The sequence below is a fragment of the Numida meleagris genome, chromosome 7 (genome assembly GCF_002078875.1).
Source record: "Numida meleagris isolate 19003 breed g44 Domestic line chromosome 7, NumMel1.0, whole genome shotgun sequence".
Classification (NCBI taxonomy): Eukaryota; Metazoa; Chordata; class Aves; order Galliformes; family Numididae; genus Numida; species Numida meleagris.
In genome coordinates, this window is record NC_034415.1 from 6,258,530 (window position 1) to 6,283,140 (window position 24,611).

General features: G+C 56.2%; 1 protein-coding gene across 5 annotated transcripts in view; it reads right to left on the reverse strand.

Moving 5' to 3' along the window:
• CACNA1E (calcium voltage-gated channel subunit alpha1 E) overlaps positions 1–24,611 on the reverse strand; it is a 94,270-nt gene that overhangs the window by 44,050 nt on the left and 25,609 nt on the right. For 4 of the 5 annotated variants that reach the window (XM_021405099.1, XM_021405097.1, XM_021405098.1 and 1 more), the window contains exons 3-9: positions 22,562–22,828; positions 16,971–17,076; positions 16,491–16,630; positions 10,323–10,426; positions 9,755–9,907; positions 9,362–9,543; positions 1,505–1,608 (exon numbers count right to left, since the gene is read on the reverse strand). In XM_021405099.1, the coding sequence (XP_021260774.1) occupies positions 1,505–1,608; positions 9,362–9,543; positions 9,755–9,907; positions 10,323–10,426; positions 16,491–16,630; positions 16,971–17,076; positions 22,562–22,828 (1,056 nt within the window). Of the gene's footprint in view, positions 1–1,504; positions 1,609–9,361; positions 9,544–9,754; positions 9,908–10,322; positions 10,427–11,018; positions 11,987–16,490; positions 16,631–16,970; positions 17,077–22,561; positions 22,829–24,611 lie in introns of those variants that run through there. The other variant, XM_021405100.1, reaches the window with a different exon arrangement.

The window sequence follows — 24,611 nt, forward strand, 5'->3', positions numbered from 1 at the left end:
GCGCATCGCAACCAGAAGACTGCTAAATCTGGGCTCAGGCAAACTTCTGATGGTGGCAAATGAAATGAACGTCCTCCCGCAGCCTCTTGGCATTCATGACCTGCCTCGGGTGGCTGGTTGGCTCCCCAGCCCGAACAGCTGCTGAGCTGCAGCCGGGAAGGCGGGAGGCCCAGCCAGATCCCAAGGCGACCTCCCCCTCCCTGCTCAGCCCAGCATGGGGGGACAAGCCACCCTTTGCCTCCCAGAGCAGAGCCCGGTGCTCTCTTCCAGCACAACAGGATGGTGAGAAACATTAAAACCAACACAACCTCTGCAAGCAGAGCGAGGGAGGCAGCTCTTGCATGCCTCCTCCCCAAGGACACCATGTCTCACAGTCCTCCAGCAGCATCACCACGAGGACAGCCAGCCTCACTGCTGATCTCCTGCACTTGGGGAGGCTGTGGCCTCACTGGTGGCCTTGCACGGCCCGCCTGGCCACCTCCATCACCTCACCCAGCCCTCCGGGAGCTGAGCAGTCAAGCTTTTCCTTAGGTAGCTGGCACACCACGACAGCATCTCCATTGCCAATTAGGCCACCCACCCACTAGCATCCTTCCCCAGTACAAACCCTATCAGCAATAAACAAACATTGGAAATGCCAGCCAGCGCCTGGGAAGAGCCTGAGGTGACTGCATCCAATTCAGTGGGTGTGAGAAGGGGGGACCATGCCACTGCTGTCACACCTGAACTCATGGGGACATTTAGGACAGTGATGGAGATGGTCAGCTTCCATATTGATCCCTGCATCCTGAAATCACACACTGCTCAAAACAAGGATCAAGGAATACTATGATGCACATGCAAGGAAACCTTTTTTCCTCACTGAAGGCTGTCTCTGGCCATACAGCCATCCCATGCCCAAAAGAGCAGCTTGGAACACCCACAAGGCTCCATGGGGATGCTGATTACACCCCAGCAGGAGCACCCCACCCACCATGCCCCAATGCCCTCGCTCCGCATGGCCTCGCCACCAGCCGCCCTCCCCACGTGCCAACCCCTGCCAGCGCTGGGGATGCGCTGATGCAGCCTCAGTTCATTGTCATGGAAACAAGAAGCCTTTTTCTCTCTGAGGCCAGCCTGATGGCTTGGAGGAAAATCTCTGTTTTACTTGGAAGATCAGAACTGAGACAGTCATCTTGCCCCTGTGTCCCCCTCCATGTGCAAGTGATGCTGGGCATCCCCAGCCACAGCCCCCAAACCCATCCTGCGCCCACCATGCTCCATCAGCTGGCAAACGTGCACCTTGCTACAGACACATCCCAAACTCATAGGCATTTCCGTATCGCTCCCCCTGCCTCTTCCCTCCCAGTCACAGCCAACAACTTCTTGCATGTCACAACACCAAACTCTTCAGCCCCTTGTTGTGGGGCAGGCATGGAGGGGAATAGCAAGATATGGGGACGTGGCAGCACCAGGGCCAGGTGCTGGGCTCACGCATATGCCAGGAGGACGGTGACTTGCTTACCCTGACAGCACTCCCAGGACAAGGTTGAGGACGAAGAAGGATCCAATGATGATGAGGGGGATGAAGTACAGCCAGTTCCAGGTGGCTCCTAAGGCATCATTGGTCTGGAGAGGAAAGCAATCACAGGGGCTACGTTACACTCAGCACAAGCTCTGGGGCAGAGGGTGAGTTAGTTCAGGTGCAGGAGGATTCTCCTTCCATACTGACCACACCAACCTCCTTGGGATGACCACCTCCTCACCAACCCTAACCATGGGCTCCTGCCATCACCCCACTGCACTGTCCCACTCTGGCCCCAAGAAGCAGGCTGCAGCTCTAGATCTATTCACCAAACAAAGCTTTTAATAAAAGCAATACCCCCTTGTCCCTCGCAGCCGCTCCCCGGCCCCGTTTGTCCCCCGGTGTAAGGCACCGTGCACATGATGCCAGGCTGGAGGGTGATGCGGCAGAACGTGACTGTCTGGGGGAGGTGGCATCAATCTTGTCGCAATGAAAGGCTCTTTCTCTTTTCTCTCTTTCTTCCCCCTCTCCCCGTGCTAATTAAGCCCTCATCTTCGTCTGAGTCATTGGCACCACGTCTCCCCGTCGGCCAGCGCAGGAGCCTGCAAGTGGGGAGATAGCCACCTCTGGTGCCCACCACACAGGCACTGGGGCCACCAGTATGTCTGGCTGCGGGCACCAAACAGCACATAGGGGGATGCTGCAGGGAGAGACCCCAGTGGTGCATGCCAGCCCCTTCCCTGAGGTTGGTCTCTGTTCCTGGAGATGGGAACGATGCACTGAAATCCCACGCAGCCCATACACACCATTGCCCTCCAGAGACAACTGGACTCAGCCACGAGTCCTGGCACCAGGCTGCTGCTCTCCAACAGCACCATTTTCCACAGCATTAGCCTTCAAGGCACTGCATACCCCTTGGAACAAGCTCACGCTGGACTCCATTCCGCTGTCCAGGTGCCATCAGGCATCTACCACCCATGTTGGGATCTCTCCCCATCAAGACCTGGCCTGAGAGCCAGGGGCTTTCCCCAAGGCCCTCAGCACAGAGGTTCCATTCCTATAGGTGAAGAAGGCATCTTCCCCCAGACACTGCTGTGCCCTGAAGGCACGGCTAAACTGGGGGCGCTGGGGACCAGCATCGCCCTACACTGATCACCATTCGTCCTTTTGTTCCCTAAGAACAGCATTTCCCACTGCTTCTCCAGCCCATAGTAGACAGTGAGACTACTTCTCCACCCCAAAGCTGAAGCGTGTCTAACCCTGAAAAATGCACTGTTCCCACTGGAAAGCTCTAATAGTTGCCCCTAAGTCTCAGCCTAAATTTATTTGTGGACGGTTTATATCCATTTGTACTTTTGCCAGCATTGACCTTTGGCTTAAATAGCTTTTCTCTTCTTTGTTTCCCATCCTGATGTATTTATGCATCAGGGGATTGTGGCCATCCCCAGGCTTGGCTCTGGTAGCTCAAGCAAGGTTCATCCAGTTTTCTCCTGTGTGACTGCTTCTCCCTCTTCATTCATCCATGCATGCTGCTGCTGAGACCTCACCACCCTGCCAGCAAGCTTCTCCTCTTTCCCCTCCATCTCCATCCTGGCACCTTCCAGACACAAAGACCTGGGTTCCTGGGAGGTATCCTCGCTAATCTCCAACAAGCACACAACTCACCCTCCTGAAGAGCCTTAAACCACCACCCAGCCCCACCTTGGTGCTGCTCCCTTCCTACCAGCTCTACTTCACCAATGCTTTCCCACAGCAAAAGCATTACTACAACAAGCGGCTCTGCACATTTCCTGCACTTAGAAAACCAGACCTTGGATGCCAGGTTAGCCTGGCGTGACCTACCTTTGGCAAACCCATGATTCATTTTCCTCTTTCGACTCCAAAATCTGTTCCGAAATGGCATGCAATTGAGGTCAGGCTCGCAGCCCTATTCCTGCCTGCCTTACTTTTTCCTTCCTCCCCCCGCTTTTAAATATAGGCACTGCATTCACTCTTCCCCAGTCAGCTGGTGCCTCCTCCAGCACGCTGGAGCTGTTATAAATACGCAGGACCAGACCTGCCATCTATGTGCCAGCTCCCCCTAAACACAGTGGGGGTGATGTCCATCACCAAGCCGATGGGCACGATGGGCTGTGGCCATGCTCATGTTCTTGGTCACACTATCCATCCTTTTGTTGCCATTGAGTTCACCAGAAGTTTGGGTGAAATGTCCACCTGGTGTGGGGGGGGAGGGTTTGTTTTTTGTGTGGTTGTTTTTCCCAACCACACTTGTTCCAGGTTGGATATTAGGATAAATGTCTTCTCTGAAGGAGCAGTGAGGCGTTGGAATGGGCTGCCCAAGGAGGTGTTGGAGTTATTGTCCCTGGAGGTGTTCAAGAAAAGGGTAGACATCACATTGGGTGACATGGTTTAATGGGCATGGTGGGGATGGGCTGATCTTGGTGGTCTTAGTGTTTTTTTCCAACCTTAATGATTCTGTGATTGGCAGAGGTGAGAAACCCCTTACTGCTCCTTTGAGCACTCTGCATGAGGTCCACGTTGCTTGAGTTTTGGCACTTCCCAACTTCTTTGGCACAAAGATATCATTTTCTTTACTGAGCAGCTCCTTCTCCCTTATTTTTGGAGCATCATTCACTGCTAATACCCTTCCACAGACAGTAATTCACCACCTTGGTGTCTTCTTATAAGTTTTCCACTTGCTCAAGACCAGCAGGACATCCCAAGCAGGGCCCAGGGAGGACACACCATGGGTAGTTCAATCCCCAGACTACACCAAAGCTGCAACTCCTTTAAATGAAGAAACTGCTTCTCCCTGCCCTTGGTCTTGTGCTGGGGACCAGGTCCAGTTGCTCACACAAAGCCTTTGGGAAACTGAGGAGCTGCCTGATGGCTGGTCTTTCTTCTTCCCTTCACTTTAAGGCAACAACCTTCTCATTATAGAATCACAGAGTCATTCAGGTTGGAAAGACCTTCAAGATCACCAAGTCCAACCACTGAATCTCACCACTAACTCATGCCCATTAGTGCCTCATCCACGTGTTTCTTCAATACCTTGAGGGATGGACACTCCACCACCTCCCTGACAGCCCGTTGTGTTTCACTCCATCCTAAAATACCACCAGCCACGCTCTTCCTTGGCCACCTGACCATGAAATGTGTTCACTACCACCTCCAGGAATGCGTGAGACTCTGACATATGCAAAGCATACAAATGACCCATGCCACCTCACACAGCTCGGGCCACCAGGGTGATGGTGCTGGCACCGTACCCACCACCAAGGCCACCGCATGGACCTGCTCTGTTACTTTGGCAGCTCCTATATTTCCCAAGGGCAGGAAAAGGCATAGGGAGCTGCAAAAGCAGGTCTCACTCAGGGGCCAGAAATCTAAAGAAGTCTAAATATATCCTGCCGTCGAATGCAAAGCACAGGCTCGCAGCCCACACATACCCTCCCTCAGCATGGGAAACTTCAGGATTTCTTTGCTCTGCTGGGAAAAAAAAACAATAAAACAACCACAAACTCAGTTTTTTCCTACCTAAAAATAAGCAAAAAGCGCCTTCTGCCTTTGCAGGGCACCTTTGGATTCCCAGTGGTTTGATAGAAAGTGCAAGGAAAGGAAAGATGATGCTGGACGGACAAGCAAATAAGCTTTGCTGTAGAGAGAAACAGTCTCAGAGATGGTCCCTGCTCTGAGCAGCAGCACAGCCATGTCCCCTGACCAAATCCATCTGCATCAGGAGAGCTTCTGCGATTTCTGCTCTAATCCAGACCCAAACAGTGCGTAATTAAATTGGGGTAATATACAGATATTACCGTAACCCACTCGCTTTGGGAATGCACACAGCTTGGGAGCAAGGCCCGGAGGCAGAGGTAACAAGGGCTGTTACCAGCACCTCCCAGACCCCAGCACTGTGGGGTCTGAGGAGCAGAGCTGGCACTGCTCCTCCCTGGCACAGACCAGTAGGAACAGCATCACGATCCAGACAGAAGAGAAAAAAAAAAAAGGAAATTAAAGAACTCTCCCACCAGATTCCCTGACCTAACCAGCTCCCTCAAGACCTTGACACCCACTGCTGCTCCCCAGCACAGTAACAGATCTCCTTCTTCCCTTTAATAGCTATAATTTGATCTCCTGTGTGCAGGGCCATGTTTCACTCCCCGCCAGCTGTGCCTGGTATCTGTCAGTGACCCCAGCGCTGTACAAGATCTGAATGAAAATGCTTTTCTTCTCCAAATTAGGTTAATGAGGAAATTGGTATATTTCCTTCACAGAGCAAGGGCTGGGCCCCAGCGGGCCGTATCCTGCCCTGAGTGGGTGCCCAACACTGTGCCCACAGCACTGTGCAGACCCCAAGGTACTAAGGGTCCCCGCAATGGGATGCAGGATGCTTGGCAAGGGCTGAAGTGTGTGAGCATGCATCTTGCTGGGTAGGATCAGGGAGACAGGGAAGAACTCCCATATATTTCATTTTCCCCGTTTTCTAAATGAAACATTTCAATTTTGGACTAAAAAAAAAAGCGTTGCTAAAAGCATTATGAAAAATTAAGTGTTTTGAGACTGATTTTGGTTCTGTTCTACTCTGATCTGCCAAGAAATCACACCCAGACACCCCAGCACTGCATACCATGGGATACCAATGAGACCCCCCACGGGACACCAACAAGACCCTCCATGGAATGCCAATGCAATCACAGCCCCTGGGCTTAACAAAGAGGGGCTGAAACCCTCTGTCCTTGTAGAGCAGTTGCCAGAGCATCAGTTTCTGCTCTGCTCCTCTGGCCCAGGACAGAGCTGCTCCTGGGCAAGCAGAAGGAGTGTGTAAGCAGGCAGCTCTCAGCAGAGCAAGCCACTGAAGCTGCGGATCCAGCAGACACAGTTTGTTTCTTGCTGTGTCATTTCAGTGCACACACATTAAAAAAAAATAAAGAGAGAGGAAAAAAAAAAAAAGGAACCAGTTGGCAAGCTGGAGAGGGTCTGGCTTTAAGTGCTAACAAAGAGCTGAGCCAAGAGAGAGCGAAAACCAGCACCCTGCCCATGGCTGCTCAGGGTGTATGCAGCAGCATCGCTGTGCTCACCTGGCAGGGCTCAACAACCAGGAGCCATTTAGGGAAAAAACAGTTCGCTCAGTTAAAAGTTTGGATGGTGTTAAGCCCTTGGGGTGGCACTTCCTCAGCTCCTCCTTCTTGCAAAGCCCAGCACTTGGCTCCCTCCAGCACATCTCCCTCCACCTTCGCTCACCAGCATCTCTCCTTCCTTGGGAACGCACAGGGATAAAGGCACCTGAGTGATGCTCAAGACCTCAGAGCCAAAGGCACAGCATTGTGAGCCCCTGTATTTATCATCCCCACCCCATCCATCGTGCCAACAAGGCGGGTTTTGGGTTTATAGAGAGCAGCTGTGGCCCGTCAGCTCCCTTGATGCCTTGCCATGCATTTTTAATTAGCAGCACGGATGCTGCTGTAATGCCTGGGAGGCAAAATGTTTTTACCCATTGCTGCTAACAGCCATGGCCCTGTGCACAAATCAGGGCTGTGCCAAGCCTCCTGCATGCTCCCACCGCCTTGATACCATGAGGGCTGCCCGCTTCCCACCCCAGCATCAACCCCACAGTGACACAAAGTGGCTTTCTTCATGCCTGGTCCCCGTGCCATGCAGCTAATGTCCATGGCACACAGCGAGGGGAGGCCCATGCTCTCCAAAAAGGAATCAAAGCTCTCCTGTGATGGGCAATGGGAAGGACACAGCTCACCCCGATTTGAGGTATTTTTTGCTGCTTTTTTTTCCCAACCACACTGTGATTTCTGCATAGCAAGGCGGCATCTCACGCAGGCAGGGTGAGGAAAACAAGGTGAGAACTGAGCACATCCACAGAATAACACACGTGGAGAGCACCACGGGGCTGATTAGCTTTTTCATGATGGTTTCTACATATTCGGAGAGATGCGCTTCTAGACCGGGTAAAATTGTGGAAAAATGGCTCTTAAAATCACGATACAGCTACACGGGGGAATATTATAGTAAGCAATTTCTCTGAGAGATTGCTGAAGCATTTTGCCTGCCATCTCCTCTCCTCTGCAGAGCTCCTTGCTTAACCTGAAAGGGCTCCATCTCTCACCACTGCACCCAAAGGGCGAACCCCTGAACCTGCAGGCAGCGAGTGTTCCCCAGAGGACCACAGCCTCATACACACGCCTGCTCACATGTCCACATTTGTGGTTTTTTTCCCTTAAAAAAAGTTGCAAAGCCCATTTGGCTGCCTGCAGCCGTGCATCCCCATGAGACAATGGAAGGGTGAGAGGCAGCTGAGGGACGAGAGAAGTGAATCAGCAGTGATTTGCCACCAAGCCCCAGACCCTCATTCAATAAGGAGCTGAGAATGTCCCTGATACTTCCATTATAGGTAAGTAATAGCTGGAGCTGTGCGAGGAGCAGGAAAGGGAGACAGTGTGCAGTCACGGCCATCAGGGATGTGATGACAGAGCACATCTGGCCAGTAATGCCAGGAAGATCACTTGGATCCCAGGCCCCCAGGCATCCCTGAACATCCTCTGGTACAGCAGCTATGGGTCCCACCCAGCTGCCATGGGGATGGTAGGGCTCAGAGTGGGGTTGTGGAGATGCTCAGGGAAAGGAATGGGCTAGCCCTGGTTCCCAGCCTATCCCAAGGGCAGTTCTGCAGGGGAAAATCCCTTTTCATGCTACACACATTTTTCCTGGCAATATCCACTGTGGTTAAGTCTCTAAGCTCACTGATGCACCAGAAATGCTCTTGTATTCCAGTCTTCCCCAGCAAAGCAACAAGATGCAGACACCAACAGCTCCTTTAGGATGAGGAAGAACAGAACCTCGTGGCAAGAATCATCATAGGATGATATAACCACAAAGGTTGGAAAAGACCACTAAGATCACCAAGTCCAACCATCAACCTCCCCCCACCATGTCCACTGACCACATCCCTCAGTGCCACATCTCCATGGTTCTGTAACACCTCTAGGGTCAGTGACCCAACCGCCTCCCTGGGCAGCCTGTGCCAGTGCCTCACCGCTCTTTCAGAGAAGAAATGTTTCCTGATATCCAACCTGATCCTCTCCTGACACAACTTGAGGTCATCATCTCTCATAGGTGAAGCCCTTGCCATGACCACTCCCCTAGTCCAGGTTTCGGTGGTCCAGCTGCCCCTTGGATGCCAACTGGAAGCCCTGGCATCACCAAAACAAACAGGGTCCCTGATGCTGGCAGCACACAGCTTTCACCCAGCTTACAAAGCAGCCTTCCTGCTCGCAGCAAAGCAAATACTGAAGAACGTTTCCCCATTGCAATCCATCCAATCTGCCTCCCGCAGAGTAATGCCACTTTGTAAATCTCCAGGCGTTATGGGAACCAGGGTATAAAAACATTCCTGGTGCAATGACGCCGGAGGCGATGCTGAAATTAGGCTGGGAACAGAACTGGCACGGCTGCTTCCAGTCCGTGAACTGAAACCCATCGCCCACAAAGATGCAGCCATGCACCTCTCTTCCTGCTTCGTGTTCTGCCCAGTGTCCCTGCCCAGGGCTGGGGATGGGATGTCCCCTTGGCCCAGTGGGACAAGTAGCACATGCCCCTTTATTCCCCTGTCTCTTGCCCAAATGGGATGCGTCAACCCCATCTCATAGAATCACAGAATCATTTGAGTTGGAAGGGACTCCTTCAAGGTTAAGTGGTCCAACTCCCCTGCAATAAACAGGGACATCTACAGCTATTTCAGGTGCTCGGTCTCCACCACTCAGGATCTCAAAAATTTCCAGACCAAGTAAATGCCACCTCCAGAACCCCATTCCCACGCCCAGCTGCCCCAAAAAGCCCCTGACTCACATTGTACAGAACTGTGGTCCACCCTTCCATGGTGATGCACTGGAAGACGGTCAGCACAGCAAAGAGGATGTTGTCAAACTGCGTGATCCCGTCATTGGGACCGATCCACTCCCGGCACTCATAGCCCGGCGGACAACCCTGCACCCCGCAGGGGTGGGGAGGGTCCAGTTCCTCCAGCTCACCTGTGAGCACACAGCATAACCAATGGAATGGGGGTGAGAGATGGGCAGAACCTGCGGGCAGATGGGCAACTGGGGCATGCAACTGCATGCAACCGAGGAACGCCCGTGGTGTACAAAGCAAAATGCAGGTCACGGCCCCAGGTGGTCGCTGCACCAGAGCGTGGATAGCAGAGCAAGGTGCCCACCCCAAGATGCAGGGTGCCTCCCTCACCTGAATTGTTTGTGTAGCAGGCTCGGTGCAGTTTCCCGCTGTAGAACTCCAGGCCGATGATAGCAAACATGAGAATAGCGAAAAAGAGCAGCAAGCCGATCTGGAGGAGAGGCACCATGGCCTTCATGATGGATTTGAGCACAATCTGAAGGCCTGGAAGAGAAAAGAGCGAGTTCACCTCAGCAGCCCCTACCCAGGACATATGCACCCCACAGGTGGTGGGACAGCTCCTGGTGCATCCATCGTCTCCTAACACAATATCCCTGCAGCCCTGTTTCTTTATCTCCATTCCTGCAGTGGCAATCTTGCCAAAAAAGAAATAACCCCTGGAAGGATCCACCCACCACCTTCTGACCATGGAGCTGAGCCCTGTAGCAGGGAGCACCAAAGCTCCAGAGGGATGGAGGAGAGCACGTGCCACCAGGGCCACCAGCGTGTCACCTCCCAGCGCCACCAGGGAGCTTTGCCTCTCCTCCCGTTTCGACACCACGTCACCAAGGCGGCACGAGGGCTCCTTGCAACACGGGGTAGATGGGAAGCGGAGGAGAACTGGGAGCACCCAACTTACTGGGAATGCCTGAGACGAGCTTCAGAGGCCTGAGCACGCGCACGGCCCGCAGAGTGCGCAGGTCCACGTGCGTGTTGAAGTGTGTCCCGGCGGTGGCGAGGATGCTGCAGGCAGACACGGAGAGAGCACAGTTATGGCCCCGTAGCGCAGAGCTGGGCGCTGAGAACCAGGTTCCCACCCAATGAACCAATCCCCACCAGCAAGACCCAGTGCGGGTACACTTGTCACCTCCCAAAGCCCACGTGCCACCAAGCCGCAGAAGATGGGACCCATGGCCGAGTCTTGACCTCAAGCACACGTGCAGCCGTCAGCCGCACCGACTCCTTCAACACGTGGTGTTTCCTTAGGGAATGAGCCAAGAGCCTCGCACGCATTCAAAAATATACAGTCATGAAAATTTGATGCCCTTGGAAGGCACAGGGAGGACTTTAGGGTTTGCTTTTAAAACAGAAAGATTTCTCAAGCTGATCTCTGGAAAACAAATTGGGGCAGAGTGGAGCCAGTACACTGTGGGTCTGGAGGTGCCCAAGGTGCCCGTAGTGCAGGCAGAGTGGGGATTTGGTGACATCAAGAGCACAGAGAGTGTCACCAGGGCTGGTGGCCTGTCCCATGCGGGCTGGGTGAGGAAGAGGAGGAGGAGGGCTGCGTGGTGGAACCGGGGTTGGGGAGGACAGGGGGACAGAAGATGGCAGCAACCTCAGGGATGTTTGCAGCAATCCAAAAAACTGAGGGAAATTGGGTCATTGTTCCACTAATTCATCTAATTACAGGCCAGAGCGGCTCTCTGGCGCATGGAGCAATTAGCGCATGTTCCCTGCCATGCTCCCCGAGGTACGTAGGTCCCGGCCCCCCTCAAAAGGCAGCTCTGTTTCCTAGGATACCCGGCACCACAACGCAAGCAGGTTGGCACCACCCGCTTCCCAATGCTCCTCTTCCTCCCCGCTGGTTTACCAGGCTGCTTGCAGAAGGGGTGGGCAGCAAACCTGTCCCAGCATCACCCCGACACCACCCACAGTCCCAGTGCACCGAGCTGCTCATCCACGGCGCATCCCCATGGGGAACAGCTCTTGCACCCTCGGTGGCACACAGCACCAAGCATCTCCCCAGCTCCCAGTGGCGGTCAGACACCGCAGCTCTCTGGGAGCAGCCCCAGCGAGGAACCGAGCACCCGGGCTGCAAAGTCCTCTGCTAACCCAGATTTGTCTGAAGGGCTCCGGAGCCTTGGCGAGGAGCCTCCAGGCAAGGTTCACACGATTTCAGGGCGAGCCTCTACCGCGCTCCAAATTAGCTGCTAAGAATGGGACTCCTCTGTGGCAAGGTGACGTGCTCCTTGTCCTCGCAGGGGGGACAAGGGACATCACGAGCTGCGTCATGGAGGGGGTGGGTCAGAAAAATCACCAAGCGTAGCAGTGCCACTGCTGATGTTTCTCCTGACCAAAGGTGTCCGTGCATCCTTGCTGCTCAGCATCCCAGGGCATCCACGCAGCCCAGAGCAGGGTCTCAGCTAAATTTAGATCATTTGAGGTGCTGGAAAAAAGCGAGCAAGCGTTCAGGCACGCGAGCCTGGCTTCTGTCTGCTTTCTCCAAGCCCTTCAGTCTCTAATAAAAGACATCGCCTCTCCCTGATAGCTTCTCCTGTACACTCAAAGCCTCCTGCTCCAGGAGTCTCACTCAACACCTGTTAATTGCTCGTTAACCCCTACGCGTGCCTTTTTGGTGGCATGACCCACATGGCACGGTGTGACCCACTTCTTCTCCACGTTGCTTTCTCCACTTGCTCCTTGCCTCCCCCGGGCCAAATTGCTCAGGGGAAGACCTGGCTCTGAAAGCACACAGGGAGACCCATGCCACGTTGGTTTTGCAGCCTTTCCTCCCCCTTTTAAAACTGCCACGGGAACTTTAAAAGCTTCATCGTCTACAACAGCAAACCAAAGTGAAATTGGAAACGAGAGTTAGAGGCCAAAAGGCAAAAAGTGAGGGAGGAAACCATGGATGGGCAGCAGCAACACCAAGCGCATTGGCACGCTGAGCATCCCCTCGGGGATGGGATGGGATGGAGCTCAGTGCTTGTGCAAGGCACCAGCTCTGCTATCTGCAGAACAATCCAAACCCTCTCCAACACTTACAATATCCACGTCTGATGTACTAATAATTATTCTTTATTTTTAGGCAAGGACCCAAACTAAAATTACATCTCACCATCCAAGTTATCTGAAAAAAGCTGCCAGATTGGGCTATAAAAATCCCAATGATCTCATGCTTTTCATCATATGTACCAGAGAAAAAAAAGAAAAAAAAAAAAAAGTGAAGGCGTTTTTATAGGTCACCTAGGCAAAGGGGCGAGCTCTGCTTCTTCGGAAGGAAGGGGGAAGAGAGACTTCAGGTGGAGAAAGGAGCAGAGAGGATCCATTGGAAGAATGCAAATGAGAGAGGAGGCAGGATGGGAAATATATGCTAATCCGCAAAGTATAATTGAATAGTGAGCAATCACCAGCAGACAAAAACACGCTTTGGAGGAAAAAAATATTAGAAAAGAAAATCCGATGCTTTGTGTTTGCAACGAGGGCGGTTATTTTGTTTTATTTATCTGCAGCCCCCAGAGCAAGAGATGAGGCCCTGAGGCACTGCGCAGTGGGGAAACCATTTCCAAAATCACTGGTGATCTGTGCCCCGCTCTGTGGGACATGGCTGATGTGTGCAGGGTATGGCACAAGTCATGTCCCACAGCCACGTCCCCACAAAGCCACTCTGATGCAGCCACCTAGCTTGAACCTCAGCACCGGGGACCACTGGGCCATGCTTTCTAGCAGGGGAGCCCGAGCAAATGCTGAGCTCCCAAAATAGTTGGGTTGAGCATCCCCCAGCTGTTCCACCATGGTCCCATGCAGGGGTGTGGTGGCAGTGAGCTGTCCCAGCAAGAGGACGAGGGAGCTGCCAGTGCAGCCAGACAAATCCCAGCTCCAAATCTGGGCCAGGCAGGGTGCTGGCTGGCACACAAATTAATATTTATAATTAAGTGGAAAGGCCCCTCAAGGCCTGAACTGCCACCTGACTCCATGGGGGAGACGAGTGCATAATTAATAGACTGGTCAAACAGCTCACAGGAAGGGACCTGAGGGATTTACCCCATTCTTCCCCTTTCTGGCTGGTGAACCGACCCCTCCGCTGCAGAGATCACTGTGATTAGCACCGGCTACACCCAGACAGATGCACTCAGCAGCCCAGCCCCAGGGATGCTGTGCAACCTGAAAGCCGCTCTCCTTTTTTTTTTCCACTCTCTTTCTAGGTTTTGGGGCCGCGACACAAGTGGATTGTGAAACTGCAGAGCTGTGGGTCCCATCTCAAATGGCACCAAAACAGCACTTGGCTCCAAGAAACCCAGAGCTGAAAGCGATGGCAGCGTTAGGGCGACCGCTCGGGCTCCCCAGCTGGCCCTGCTTCAAGATGGGGGATGCCTGTGTTCCCAAACCCATAGCATGGCTCTGCCTACCCGGGGCCCCCCCAGAGCCCCCTGGCTCTAACGCATCCCTGACGCTTGCAGTCTGCCCTTTGTGCGAGGTGCCGGTGGCAGGCACGTCCTGTTGCCATGGCATATGGCCCATGAATCATTCACAGAGCTCGGGAATCAATTATTCATCCAAACGAAAGACCAAACACTTTACTAATTGTCCTGGAAAGGGAAGAGCTGGGGACGGGAGAAGGGGAATCACTGTGCTGGGGACTGGCCAAAGACTAAAGGAAAAAGGGAAGAAGATGAGCAAGGCGAGCAGCCCGAAATCCCACTCCCCTGTGCAGGCAGACAACACCTGAGCCAACCTCATGGAGTCAGGGCTCCTTCCAGTCTGCTCCAGGCTGCTTTTGGATCACGCTTTTCTATTCCTCACACTAACAACAGAACCACCCCACGTGCAGGGAGGTGATGCTCCATCACCAGCTCTTCCAGCTTCAACCTCTCCCTCCTGGGGTTGCATGTAAAGAATCAACAGTGGTCCTGACCGCTTCCGGCCCAGGACACACCACAGCAAGCAGGTTGCAAGCCCAGCTTCAGGGCACACGAGGTGAGCAATCCCAGGGATGCGCTGTCCCCATCTCAGTTCTGCCCCACAGCGCATGGAGGTACCTCACGCACGCTTTCCGACAAAAATATATTTGGCTGGGGGAGAACGGGCTGTTTTTCAGGCGGCGACGATGATTTAGAAACCACAGGTTACAAACGGAGCGGGCTTACAAATGTGCCTATTAGTTCCCCAGTGGATGCTTTAGCATCAGGGAGTTTGGGGTGGGCGTTGATTTCCACCGAGATGAAAAATCTGGGTTTATTGACACAAGAAGCAAACACCAGTTGAACCTGCGCCGGGGCCACCCGCTCCTGCCTGGGGTCCCAGGAGGCCGCTCACGTTAGCGGCCCCTCATTAGGCTAATTTGTGCCCGCTGCCCACGGACACCCCAACACAGCACCTGAGCCGCGATGCCGCTGCATAAAGCACCTCTCTGATTTCCGTGGCAAAAGAAAGAGTACCCCATGCCATCTGTGTAGGGACAGTGATGCTGGTTCATCGGGATGGATACCACTCCCACGGATGCCCTCCGTGTTGCATCACCATCCCAAACCACTCAGCGCCTCCCGAGGACGCTTACAACACCCCCTGCACCCCAGACGTCTCCGAGCATCCCTCCGACCATTCATTCTCCCCAGCCCAAAGACATCTGGCCGAGCTGATCCATCAAGTTTCAGTTCACAGCCGTGCTCACGAGGCCGGGTGCCGCGCTCCGACGTTGCCACCCGCCCAGCGCAGCGCGTGCCCCTCCCACGGCTGCCTGCAAGCCGCTTTGCAGCCCGGCATCGCTCGCTGCAGAAATGCACTGCTAACTCAGAACACCCAGCACGCGCTGGTTTATCTTGCAGGGAGGCAAGCTGTCGCTGTCACACGCACCTCTCCGAGCGAGAGCCGCACGGGCGTTGCTGGGAGGGGTTTCCATGCGCCCGAGCGAAAAACAGGATGTAAGGGGGCAAGGTGGTGAAACGGGCTCTCTGTGCCCCATAAGCGTGCTGGGGGCCGGCACCTGTGGGCACAGCAGCAGCCCTGTACGGCCACTTGCTTCGCTGGCACGGGGCCCAGTGCAGGCAGGAGTTGGCGATGCCAGCGGGTGAGTAATTGCCGAGCGCTGACTCAGCACAGGCTGGGCTGCAGCCGGCTCACCCCGATCCGCCAGAGAGGCTCACGGTGGAGCTCCCAGCTCAAACATGGCATTTCCCCTTGGCTGAGCCCCAGAGGATGCTCGGGCCAGCCGGCAGCCCGCGGGCATTTCCAGTCACCCTGCTGCATGGGGTGGGCTCAGCCCAGCAGCACCGCTCATTCCCCAGTCCCTGCATTCCCCTAGAGATGCCACCAGGAGGACCAGTCCTTCCAACCCGGACATATCCTACGAGCACACCCCTGATCTGTGCCATGCCACGGTGGGCACACAATGCCCATCACCGCATCCCAAGCACCAGGTGTCCACCTTCCTCCAACAAACTGGTGCCACATCCCACATGGTGCCACTGTGCAGGAGCTTGCACACCCGGAGATGGGACTACAGCCAACAGCTCTGCAGGGACCCCAGATACCTGAGGTTCCCATGCCTCAGTTTCCCTGAGCCACTTCTGCTCAAGCCAACAGCCACTATCAGCAAGTACAAGCCCAGCAAACAGCACTTGCTCATTTCTTCTTGTGTCACCGGCACAGCTCATCACATCCCAAGTAAGACTCGAATCTGGGCCGCAACCCCAGCAGGTGACACAAGCAGTGACAACCAGCACCTGGCATCTTTCATGCACTGCCACCCCCAGCACAGGTCCCGTGTGCTGAGCCAGTGTCACCAGGAGCTGCAGCCCCACCAGGACCCTGGGCCTGGCTAACACCTGTCCAACACCACACCCACCCCGTTCCATGCCCAGATGGGTGACAGGCATGAGGCCACCAGCTGAGAAAAGCTGGACGTGATGCCTTCAGAGCTCACTCAACAGGGAACCACATCCCGCTGAGGGAATCCATCCTCCCTGCCCTCAGTCTGGTAGAAAAACACCACCAAAAATGGCAAAACTCGGCTGTACTCTGTGTCCTGAAGTTTGGTGTCACCACCAGGACAAGCCCCGCGCCCACGAGCCAAGGACCCCGCACTCACCCACTGAGGACCACGATGAAGTCCATGACGTTCCAGCCATTGCGCAAGTACGAGCCCTTGTGGAAAACGAAGCCCAGAGCCACGATCTTAATCCCAGCCTCGAAGCAGAAAATCCCGATGAAGTACGGCTCCGTCTTCTCCTGCAGAGGGGAGCCAGGAGCACAGTGAGAGGGGAGCACGGGGCAAACAGCACCAGGCATTTCACATGGGGTGGTTTCACCTTGCACCAACCCCATCCCATGTCCCATCCCACCTTGCTCGTCTGGGAGCTTCCCCAACTCTTCCTCAGACAGCATCAGTTTGGAAACCAGAAATGCAGGGCTACGACTCACTTCGGTACCACTTTTTAGGGTTTTTAAACCTTCCTGGACCCTTTCCATGGAGGAGCCACAAAGGCTGGTGGGGTCCCCTCCTGACCCACCACCCCAAAACCAGCAGAAATCAGCCGCTGGGTAAAGGGGCCCCAACAAGGATGCTCACCAGTCTCCGCGACATTGGCGTCTTGTCATCCTCTGGGAGGTGCTGCTCCAGGGCCAACACGATGCAGTTGGCAATGATGGTTGCCAGGATCATGTACTCGAAGGGAGTGGGAGCAGTCAAGGAGCAGAGAAGTGGGATGGAGCCGCCAGCCCCCCAGCCTCCCCATAGCTACCCCACTTTCCCCTATAGCTCTGTTGGGATGGTGCCTGTGCAGTGGGTGCCCAGGGGCTGGATGCGAGCACGGAGGTGGGTAGCTGGGCTGTGACCAGGCTGGGCTTCATATGGGAAAGAGTTTGGGGTTGTGCACTGTTGGGGTTGTACCCTGTAGAGCACCAAGCTGAGCACTTGCCATGGAAGATCCCAGCTTGGCCACCCATTAGAGAGGAAGGGAAGGGCAGAATCAGCGCAGGGAAGCACCCAGGCCAAATCCTCGTGGTTTCCAGCAGTGACCACACACCGACCATCAAACACCTCCTGCACCTTGCCAAAACCCTGCGGCCACGTCACCACTGTCACGGCACTGTCCAGGAGAGCTGCCAGGGACAGGCAGCCCGGCTCGCAGGAGCTGGGATGTGTTTAGGGATAGGAGCCAGAGCAACTTCAGCCAAAAGATTTAAAAGGCCACTCAGGGAAATTAATGGTTGATAAGTTAAAAACACACCAGGAGAGATCTCTGCAGCACGCAGGTTCCACGCAGAGGATCTAGAGCATCTCCCCACGTTCAGCCAGTGCAAGAAAACTTTCCCCATAAGGCTTCCTATCAGCGAGGATTTTATTGCTTCCTTTCTGTCCTCCCCACCTGCAAACTTCAGCTAACACGGAGGGCACAGCGCTCGACCACAGGCCACCAGCCTATTTGGTGACTGCTGTTCCATTTTCCTGAAAGTCTGTGAGCAATGAGCACAGCTTCCAAGGAGCTGGCACTTTGGAGGGGCAGCTGCACTGCAGGTCCCCTGGCACTGGGTGCAGTTGTCAAGATAAGAAGTGTGGGAACAGCATGGTCAGACCCGAAGAGCACCCCAAGCTCCTCACCAAAGGCATTTACCACCGCTGCCTCCTCCCTCCTGCAGTTCCCCCACCTATGGGGGAAAGAGCTCAGCGGGAAAAATCCACATTTTCCCACCTCACAACACCAAGGGGCCCACTCTAAATGTGGAGCCCACTCTAACACTGGGGTACGAGGTAAGAAAAGCCTCCTCCGGGGACAGCAGAAACATCTGCCCAAACCATGGAGACATTCACCCGCACACAACCGAGTGTCCTCCCAGCTCAGGGCCGGGCAGTGCTCTCACAGCCTTTCCTCTCTCATGAGGTGTCTAATTGCCAACCTCCCAGCCCCCCAGATCGCAGCGCAGCGCTCGCCCTCCCTGCGAGGCCGGTAATGAAAACCCATCTCTCTCCAGCCTTCTCCTCCTCCTTCGTCTGGCTTCTCCGGGCGGATCATTAGGGAGCCGATAAAAATAGGTTTTCTTATTGATTTATCTCCTTTCCCCATGCCCTCGCCCCTGAGCAGCTGACTCGTTTCCTTAGCAAGTCTGCTAATCCCCGGGTACACCTGCAGCCCAGCTCCCATGCAGGGCACTTCAGATGAAGGAGGGTCCCCAAGGCCACGCCGTCCCCAGACAACATCCCCACGACCATCATCGTGCAAGCAGGTGTGAGATGGTGGTGGAGATGCTGAACTCGCCCCATTTTCCCCACCCAAGAGATACTGCTCACGAGGAAAGCACAAAGATGGATTTGCGATGCTGGTGGCACATCGATGCGACCTCACTAAGTGGCTGAACTTCACCAAGGGGATGGATAAACCCATCCCTGGGTCCAGGCAAGGTGTGGGACCCGCAGAGAGCCTTCCTCACGTCCTTGCCCAGCAGGAGCCCGGTGCTCATGCCTCCCCCTGCTTTCAGGCAGGAAGGTGTGGTAGGAGCAGAAGAAAAAGATGGGAGCCACCTGGGCATCTCCAAAGGGCAGGAGTGGTTCCTCCCTGCTCAGCCCCACCATCTCCTGCAAATGGCAGTCTCCATTCTCCACCCATCCCCACGTCTCCCCCAGGACCCGCTGCCCTGCAGGCTTTCCCATGCTCCCCAGGTGTGAACGTGATGGATCTTCACCTCCTACACCGCTGAGCTTTGCCTTGCTGCCCCCAAGTCACAAACCTCCTGCCCTATGTGCCCCTCTCTTGGTCCTCAGCTCCACACCCAGCAGGAAAGCAGGAGGCACCCAAACGGAGCAAGGACCACAAGTGCTCCCCATTCAGCTCCAGGTCCCCCAGCCCTGCTGCCTTTGTCCCCAACGATGCAAGCTCCATCCAGAGCAGAGCTGCCCGCAGCGACGTGGGCGCGGGCACTGCCTACCACGTGCAAGCAGCGCCGGGGAGAAGTGTTCTCCTGAAAACTGGAAACCAAATCTCTCTCCTTTCTCCTTTTTTTTTTTTTTTTCCCCCCCCCCTTTTTTTTTTTTTTTTTAAACAAAAAAGAACCGCATCATGTGATTCTCCTGCCTTAACATCAGTTTTTTAACTTTGGTTGCCACGGCAACAGGATGCAACTTGGCGTCACCATGACAACAGCTGCCTCTGTTTAAATTCACCATCTGACAGGCAGCCTCTCTCTCCCCGGCTGTCAGAGAGATGGACCTGCCATTACACCTACTCGCCCCTCCCCAAAGAAAACATTTTAAGAAATCCGATGAATGAAGGGCACAGAAAGCAGCCTCGGTGGTGGAGGGGAGATGTTCCTGGTTAGCACAGCGTGGTGATGCGCTTCCTGCAGGGTGCAAGCAAAGGGGACAAAGAGGCTGCGGTGTCCCCGGGTGACACTCACTGCCCAGGCGGGGACACACACTCACCCCAAATCGCTGCCACGTGGGGTGCAATGAAGCACGAATCCCCCATGGGATGAGGCAGCAGTGGGCACCGGGATGCGGTGACACGGCTGTCACCGGCCACAGTGGGAAGCCATGGGCACAGGGAGGTCACCTGGGATGCAGGGAGAGGCTTTGGGAGTGGCATGCTGGGGACGAGGCAGCAGCACCCCGTGTCATCTGGTCCTTCTGGGGCGGGAGAGGGATCGTGTCAAATGTGATTAAGTGGATGAAGGATGGAGCAGATAGAGCGGAGCTGCAGCCCATCTCGTGCACTAACTGAATTGCAGCTTTCCAGGCAGCGAACAAATGAAATCAGGGCTCAAGACCTGGCCATCAGCAGGAGCAGCGGGGCTGCGTTTCAGGAGGAGGGGAGAAGGAAGGGGAAGAGAAGGAGATGTTCCTGCAGCCAAGCCAGGGGCTGCCTCACATTTGGAGCACCAGCACCCAAAAGAGCAGCTCCAGAAGAGGTAGAGAAGCTCTCAGTGAAGGCTCTCCCCGTGGAGCCGAATCCCAAGCCCTGTTCCTTGTGTTTCTCCTCCTTCCCTTCCATGCATCATCCCTATTTACACTGGGAAGCCAAACTGCAGAGGCTGCTGGTTATAATTATACAGTTACCCAGCAGATATCCAGGCCTGAATCACCCGTTATTTTTAGCCCTATTACCTAGTCAACTGGAGCTGGGTGAAGAAGAGCCTCCACCCTCCCCTCCCCTCGCCCCACCCCAGCCCCCTCCGACCCATGAGCCCAGCACTCTCAGGTGCGATGCTGGGCTGCGGGCTGCAGCCAGGTGCTCACACATCCCAGGGCCCCGCTGCACAAGTTCCAAGAGGAAAGCAACTTTCTTGGCCAAGGTCGCCAATAACGGCATGACCACACTGCTTCCTCCCAAGGAGACCTCACTACAAGGTGAGCACAGCCCAAAGCTACACTGAATGGCATTTGGGGCATCTGGGTGTAGCACAAGTTGAGGTGGCACTGAGGTCCACTCCACCAAATGAAGCTCAGCCTCATGCGAGGCTTACAAGAGGTCATTCCACTTGACCCAGCAGACACAACCAGCATCCAAAGGTCCCTTTTTTCCAGCCCATCATGCAGTGGGCACAAACTCATCACCAAAAAGCTTTGCCCGTAGCCATGCCTTCAAAAGCTCAGTGCACAAAAAGCCCTGGGGTGGGCGAATTTCCTGGAAAGAGACGGCAGCCACGCATGGCACAGCAACCGAGATGCAGCTCCCGCTCCACGCACTTGCCCAGGGACGTGTCCTTTCTTTTGGGGGGGAAAAAAAATGAAAACAAACAAACAAGCCCATCTCCCTCCTGCAATGCAAGTCCTAGGGAGGAATAACACCGCGGGGTTGCTGCAGCACGGTGGCCAAGCACCAGCTGGAGGATGAGCACCGCATCAGCACGGGACCCCGGCCCGCAGCCCCACATGGAGGAACAGCCAAGCAGCGAGAGCCCTCCCACAACGTGCTGGGAAAGCACATGAATAATTTGGCATATTCTGGAAAACAAGACCTGGCGGCCCAGCGAGCGCCCTGCAGTGCTCCGAGTGCAGCTGCTGCCTCGCCGAGGCTCTGCACCCAGCGCAGGGCTGGGCACGGCACGGCGGGGGTTTGGCAAAGCTGCCCCCATCCCACAGTGCCCCACACCCCTGGGGCACAGCAGGACGCCCAGCACTCCCTGGGGGTGAACCCAGAGGCTGCAGTGCACCAGTACACAGGGTTACGTCCCCAGCGACGCTTGGCGTGGGGTGGCAGACCCATGGGTGTCCCCAGGGCACCTGTTGCACCGAGTCACCCCATATCTGCCGGGCACCTCCATCCTGCACACAGGAGCCGGCAAGTTACCCAATAAGTTGCATGGAGAGGAAACGATGGAGAGAGCTGCACATAATCACCACTGCAGAGAGCGCTACGGGGAGGATCCTAGAGCCAAAGCGTGGCCACGGGGAAGTTTGTGGGTTTGGGAGGGGAGCAGGGTGCTGAGCAGAGGTGTGATGGAGAGAGCCATGCAGTGGGGCTGGGTAGTGGGCATAGTGCCCAGGGCACCTGCAGGGAAGGCAGGAGGGGAGAGAAATGCATGGGAGGCAAAAGGATGGGGGTGCAGGGGAAGGAGTGGGGGATTTGCACCCTCTGCCCGCTGCATTCCTGGGGCGATCCCTAGAGCAGACGCAGCAGGAGACAGGCAGAGGGGGTCGGCACCTCCGTGCAGCACAAGGAGGGTGCACCCCATTTCCAGGGGGTGGGATGGGGCTGCGGGGTAAAGGCGGCCGTGCCCCTGCCCGGCGTGCCAGGATGTGGGAGAACAGGGGAGCCAGCAGGCTGCAGGCGGGGTCTGTCCCCAGCGGGACGGGGGTTCTGGGTAGGGAAGCAAAACCCCCACCAGACACAAGCACCCTAAAGCCAAAACGGATCAGAGAGTCCCTGGCCAGCGTGGGGGGGGTTCCAAAGCCTCAAGAGGGGCTGGGGTCAGCTTGGGGGGGGGAAAAGGGGCTCTGCTCCCTCCGTGTGATGGAGCGATGGGGGGCAGCAGCAATAGGGTGAGGAGAGCATCCCCGGGGACGGGGCCAGGGCACCCCTCTCCGCACGCCGAAGGAGAGCAGAAGGCAGGCGCTTACCTGCCGGCTGCTGCCGCACACGTGTCCTGGGCAGCCACCAAGGCAGATCCGGGCGCGGGGAGCAAGGGCGGGGGGGGGGGGGCTCGCAGGGGGCGCAGAAAGGATATGGCCAGTCGATGAGCTTCTTGGCGTATTTCCTGACTATGTTATCTTCCCCAAAGAGGAACAACGATCTGTTGACGGTGAAGCAGTTCTGCCGGACAGGGATGGGGTTGTACAGAGCCATAGTCCGGGCTCTCTGCGCTTTGGTTTGCTTGAAGGTTCCCGGGGACCCTCCTGCCGGAGCAGCGGCTCCTTGCCGGCTGCGGTTCTGCTCCGAGCCCCCATCCCCGGAGCCCAGCCTGCCGGCCACCGCCTCCCCAAAGCGAGCCATCCTGCAAGAAAGCGCACAGGTGAGCCGAGCGGCACCGCCGAGGCGGCGGCGGGGGGAGAACGGGGGAGGGGGGGGGCTGCGGGGCTCCTTCCTCCTCCTTCCTCCTCCTCTTCGGTGATGCTCATTCCCGTCGCTCCCGCATCCCTCCGGGAGAGCATCGCGGAGAGGGAGCGGCACAGCGGGGGGGATATAAGCATATAAGAAGAGAGGGGTGAAAAGCAGCCCCATCCTTTCCCCCCCTCCTCCCCCCAAACCCGAACCTTTGGGACCCCCAAGCCCAACCCAGGGGGCTCGGAGCCCTTCCACCCCCCACCCCCCCGCCGCAAGCCCACCGCCGTTCGGTACAGCACCCAGCGCAGCGCAGGGGAGGCCGGCGAACAGGTTGCAGCGCGATCCAGCCTAGTTGAAGCCAAGTGGCCAACTTCCTCCCGCCGCCTCCATCTTCGGCAGCCCCCCCCCGGAGCCCCCCGGCCCCGCTGCAGGCCCCGCTGCCGCCGAGGGATGGACGTCGGCTTTCTGCAGGAACGGGCCGCGGAACCCGAGGCTGCCGCGCCTCTGCAGCTCGGGGCTGGCTGCCTTTAATGAAGTCGGCTGCAACACACACGGGCGGGCGCGCACACACGCGCACGCACGCCCGGCTCGCTCGCTCGCTCCATCCAGTGCATTCTTTTGGCAAAGCGACGAGCTGCTTGCTGCAAAGGGAAGGCAGCGGCGAGGGGAGGGTCTGCAGGGAACAAAGGCGACGCGGGAGCCCCCCCCCCCTCCCCCCGCAAGGAGCACTCCCTGCCCGCAAAGGGGTTTTCGGCACACGGGGGCTCCCGGGTGAGCGGGGATGGAGCTAGGGGGGCAGCGGGGCTCTGCTTCCCCCCCTCGTCTGTGGGATTGGTGCACAGGCACCGGGGCTGCCCCCACCTACCCCATCCCGTGGGGCCGGGGGGTGTCCCCAGTATCCACCTGAACGCGATATTCCCGTATCCGTTTGCCTCCAGCCTCACCGCTCGCAACCGTGCATCCTCCAAGGGATGCGCCCAGGATCACCCGTGGCTCCGTGGGTTCTCCGTGCCCTTGGCCCCACTGTGCCCACAGTCTCAGCACCCACGCTGCAGCCCTGCAGTGCCCCACATCCCCTCCATGCTCTTCCCCCGGCACCGCTGACCTGCTTTGCAAAACGCAGCAGCAGGCGCCTGGTCCCTGTCCCACACCTTTGCTGCACAGCAGCTTGGGTTAACTCAAATAAAATAAAGTAAAATAAAATAAAATAAAAATGTAATAATAAAAGGTAGGTCATTAACTCAACTGAACAAGGGCTGCTCCCCCTGTGCAGCCCCACAGCACCTCGCCATGGGCATCCCCCCCTCCAGCTATGGGGCTGGCTTTATGCTCCAGGCTGTCACGGTGCGTTGCTGGGAGGGAGAAGGATCGGGCCCTCCCCAGCAGGATGAGAGGAGCATTTAGCACAAAGGCCATGGGATGGCTGCCCCGACCTCAGCCAGACACCAGGAGCCCGGAGCTCACCAGGACACCCGCTCTGCTGCACCCATCCTGAGCTCTCCTCCATAGGCCACGTAGCAGGTGGAAAGCGTCCATGGGGGTCAGCCAGCTCCCAGCTATGCCACCAGCAGAGCACCTCTGGCGTCCCCCTCCCAAAATGCAAGGCTTTAATTCTCCAGCCACCCTAACTACAGTCTCAGGATCCACTCCTAACCAAACCGGTGAGGATCTGCAGGTCGTCCCCATTGCCACCTCCCCGCTGCTCATCCCACCTCTCATTAAGCTCAGGGCCA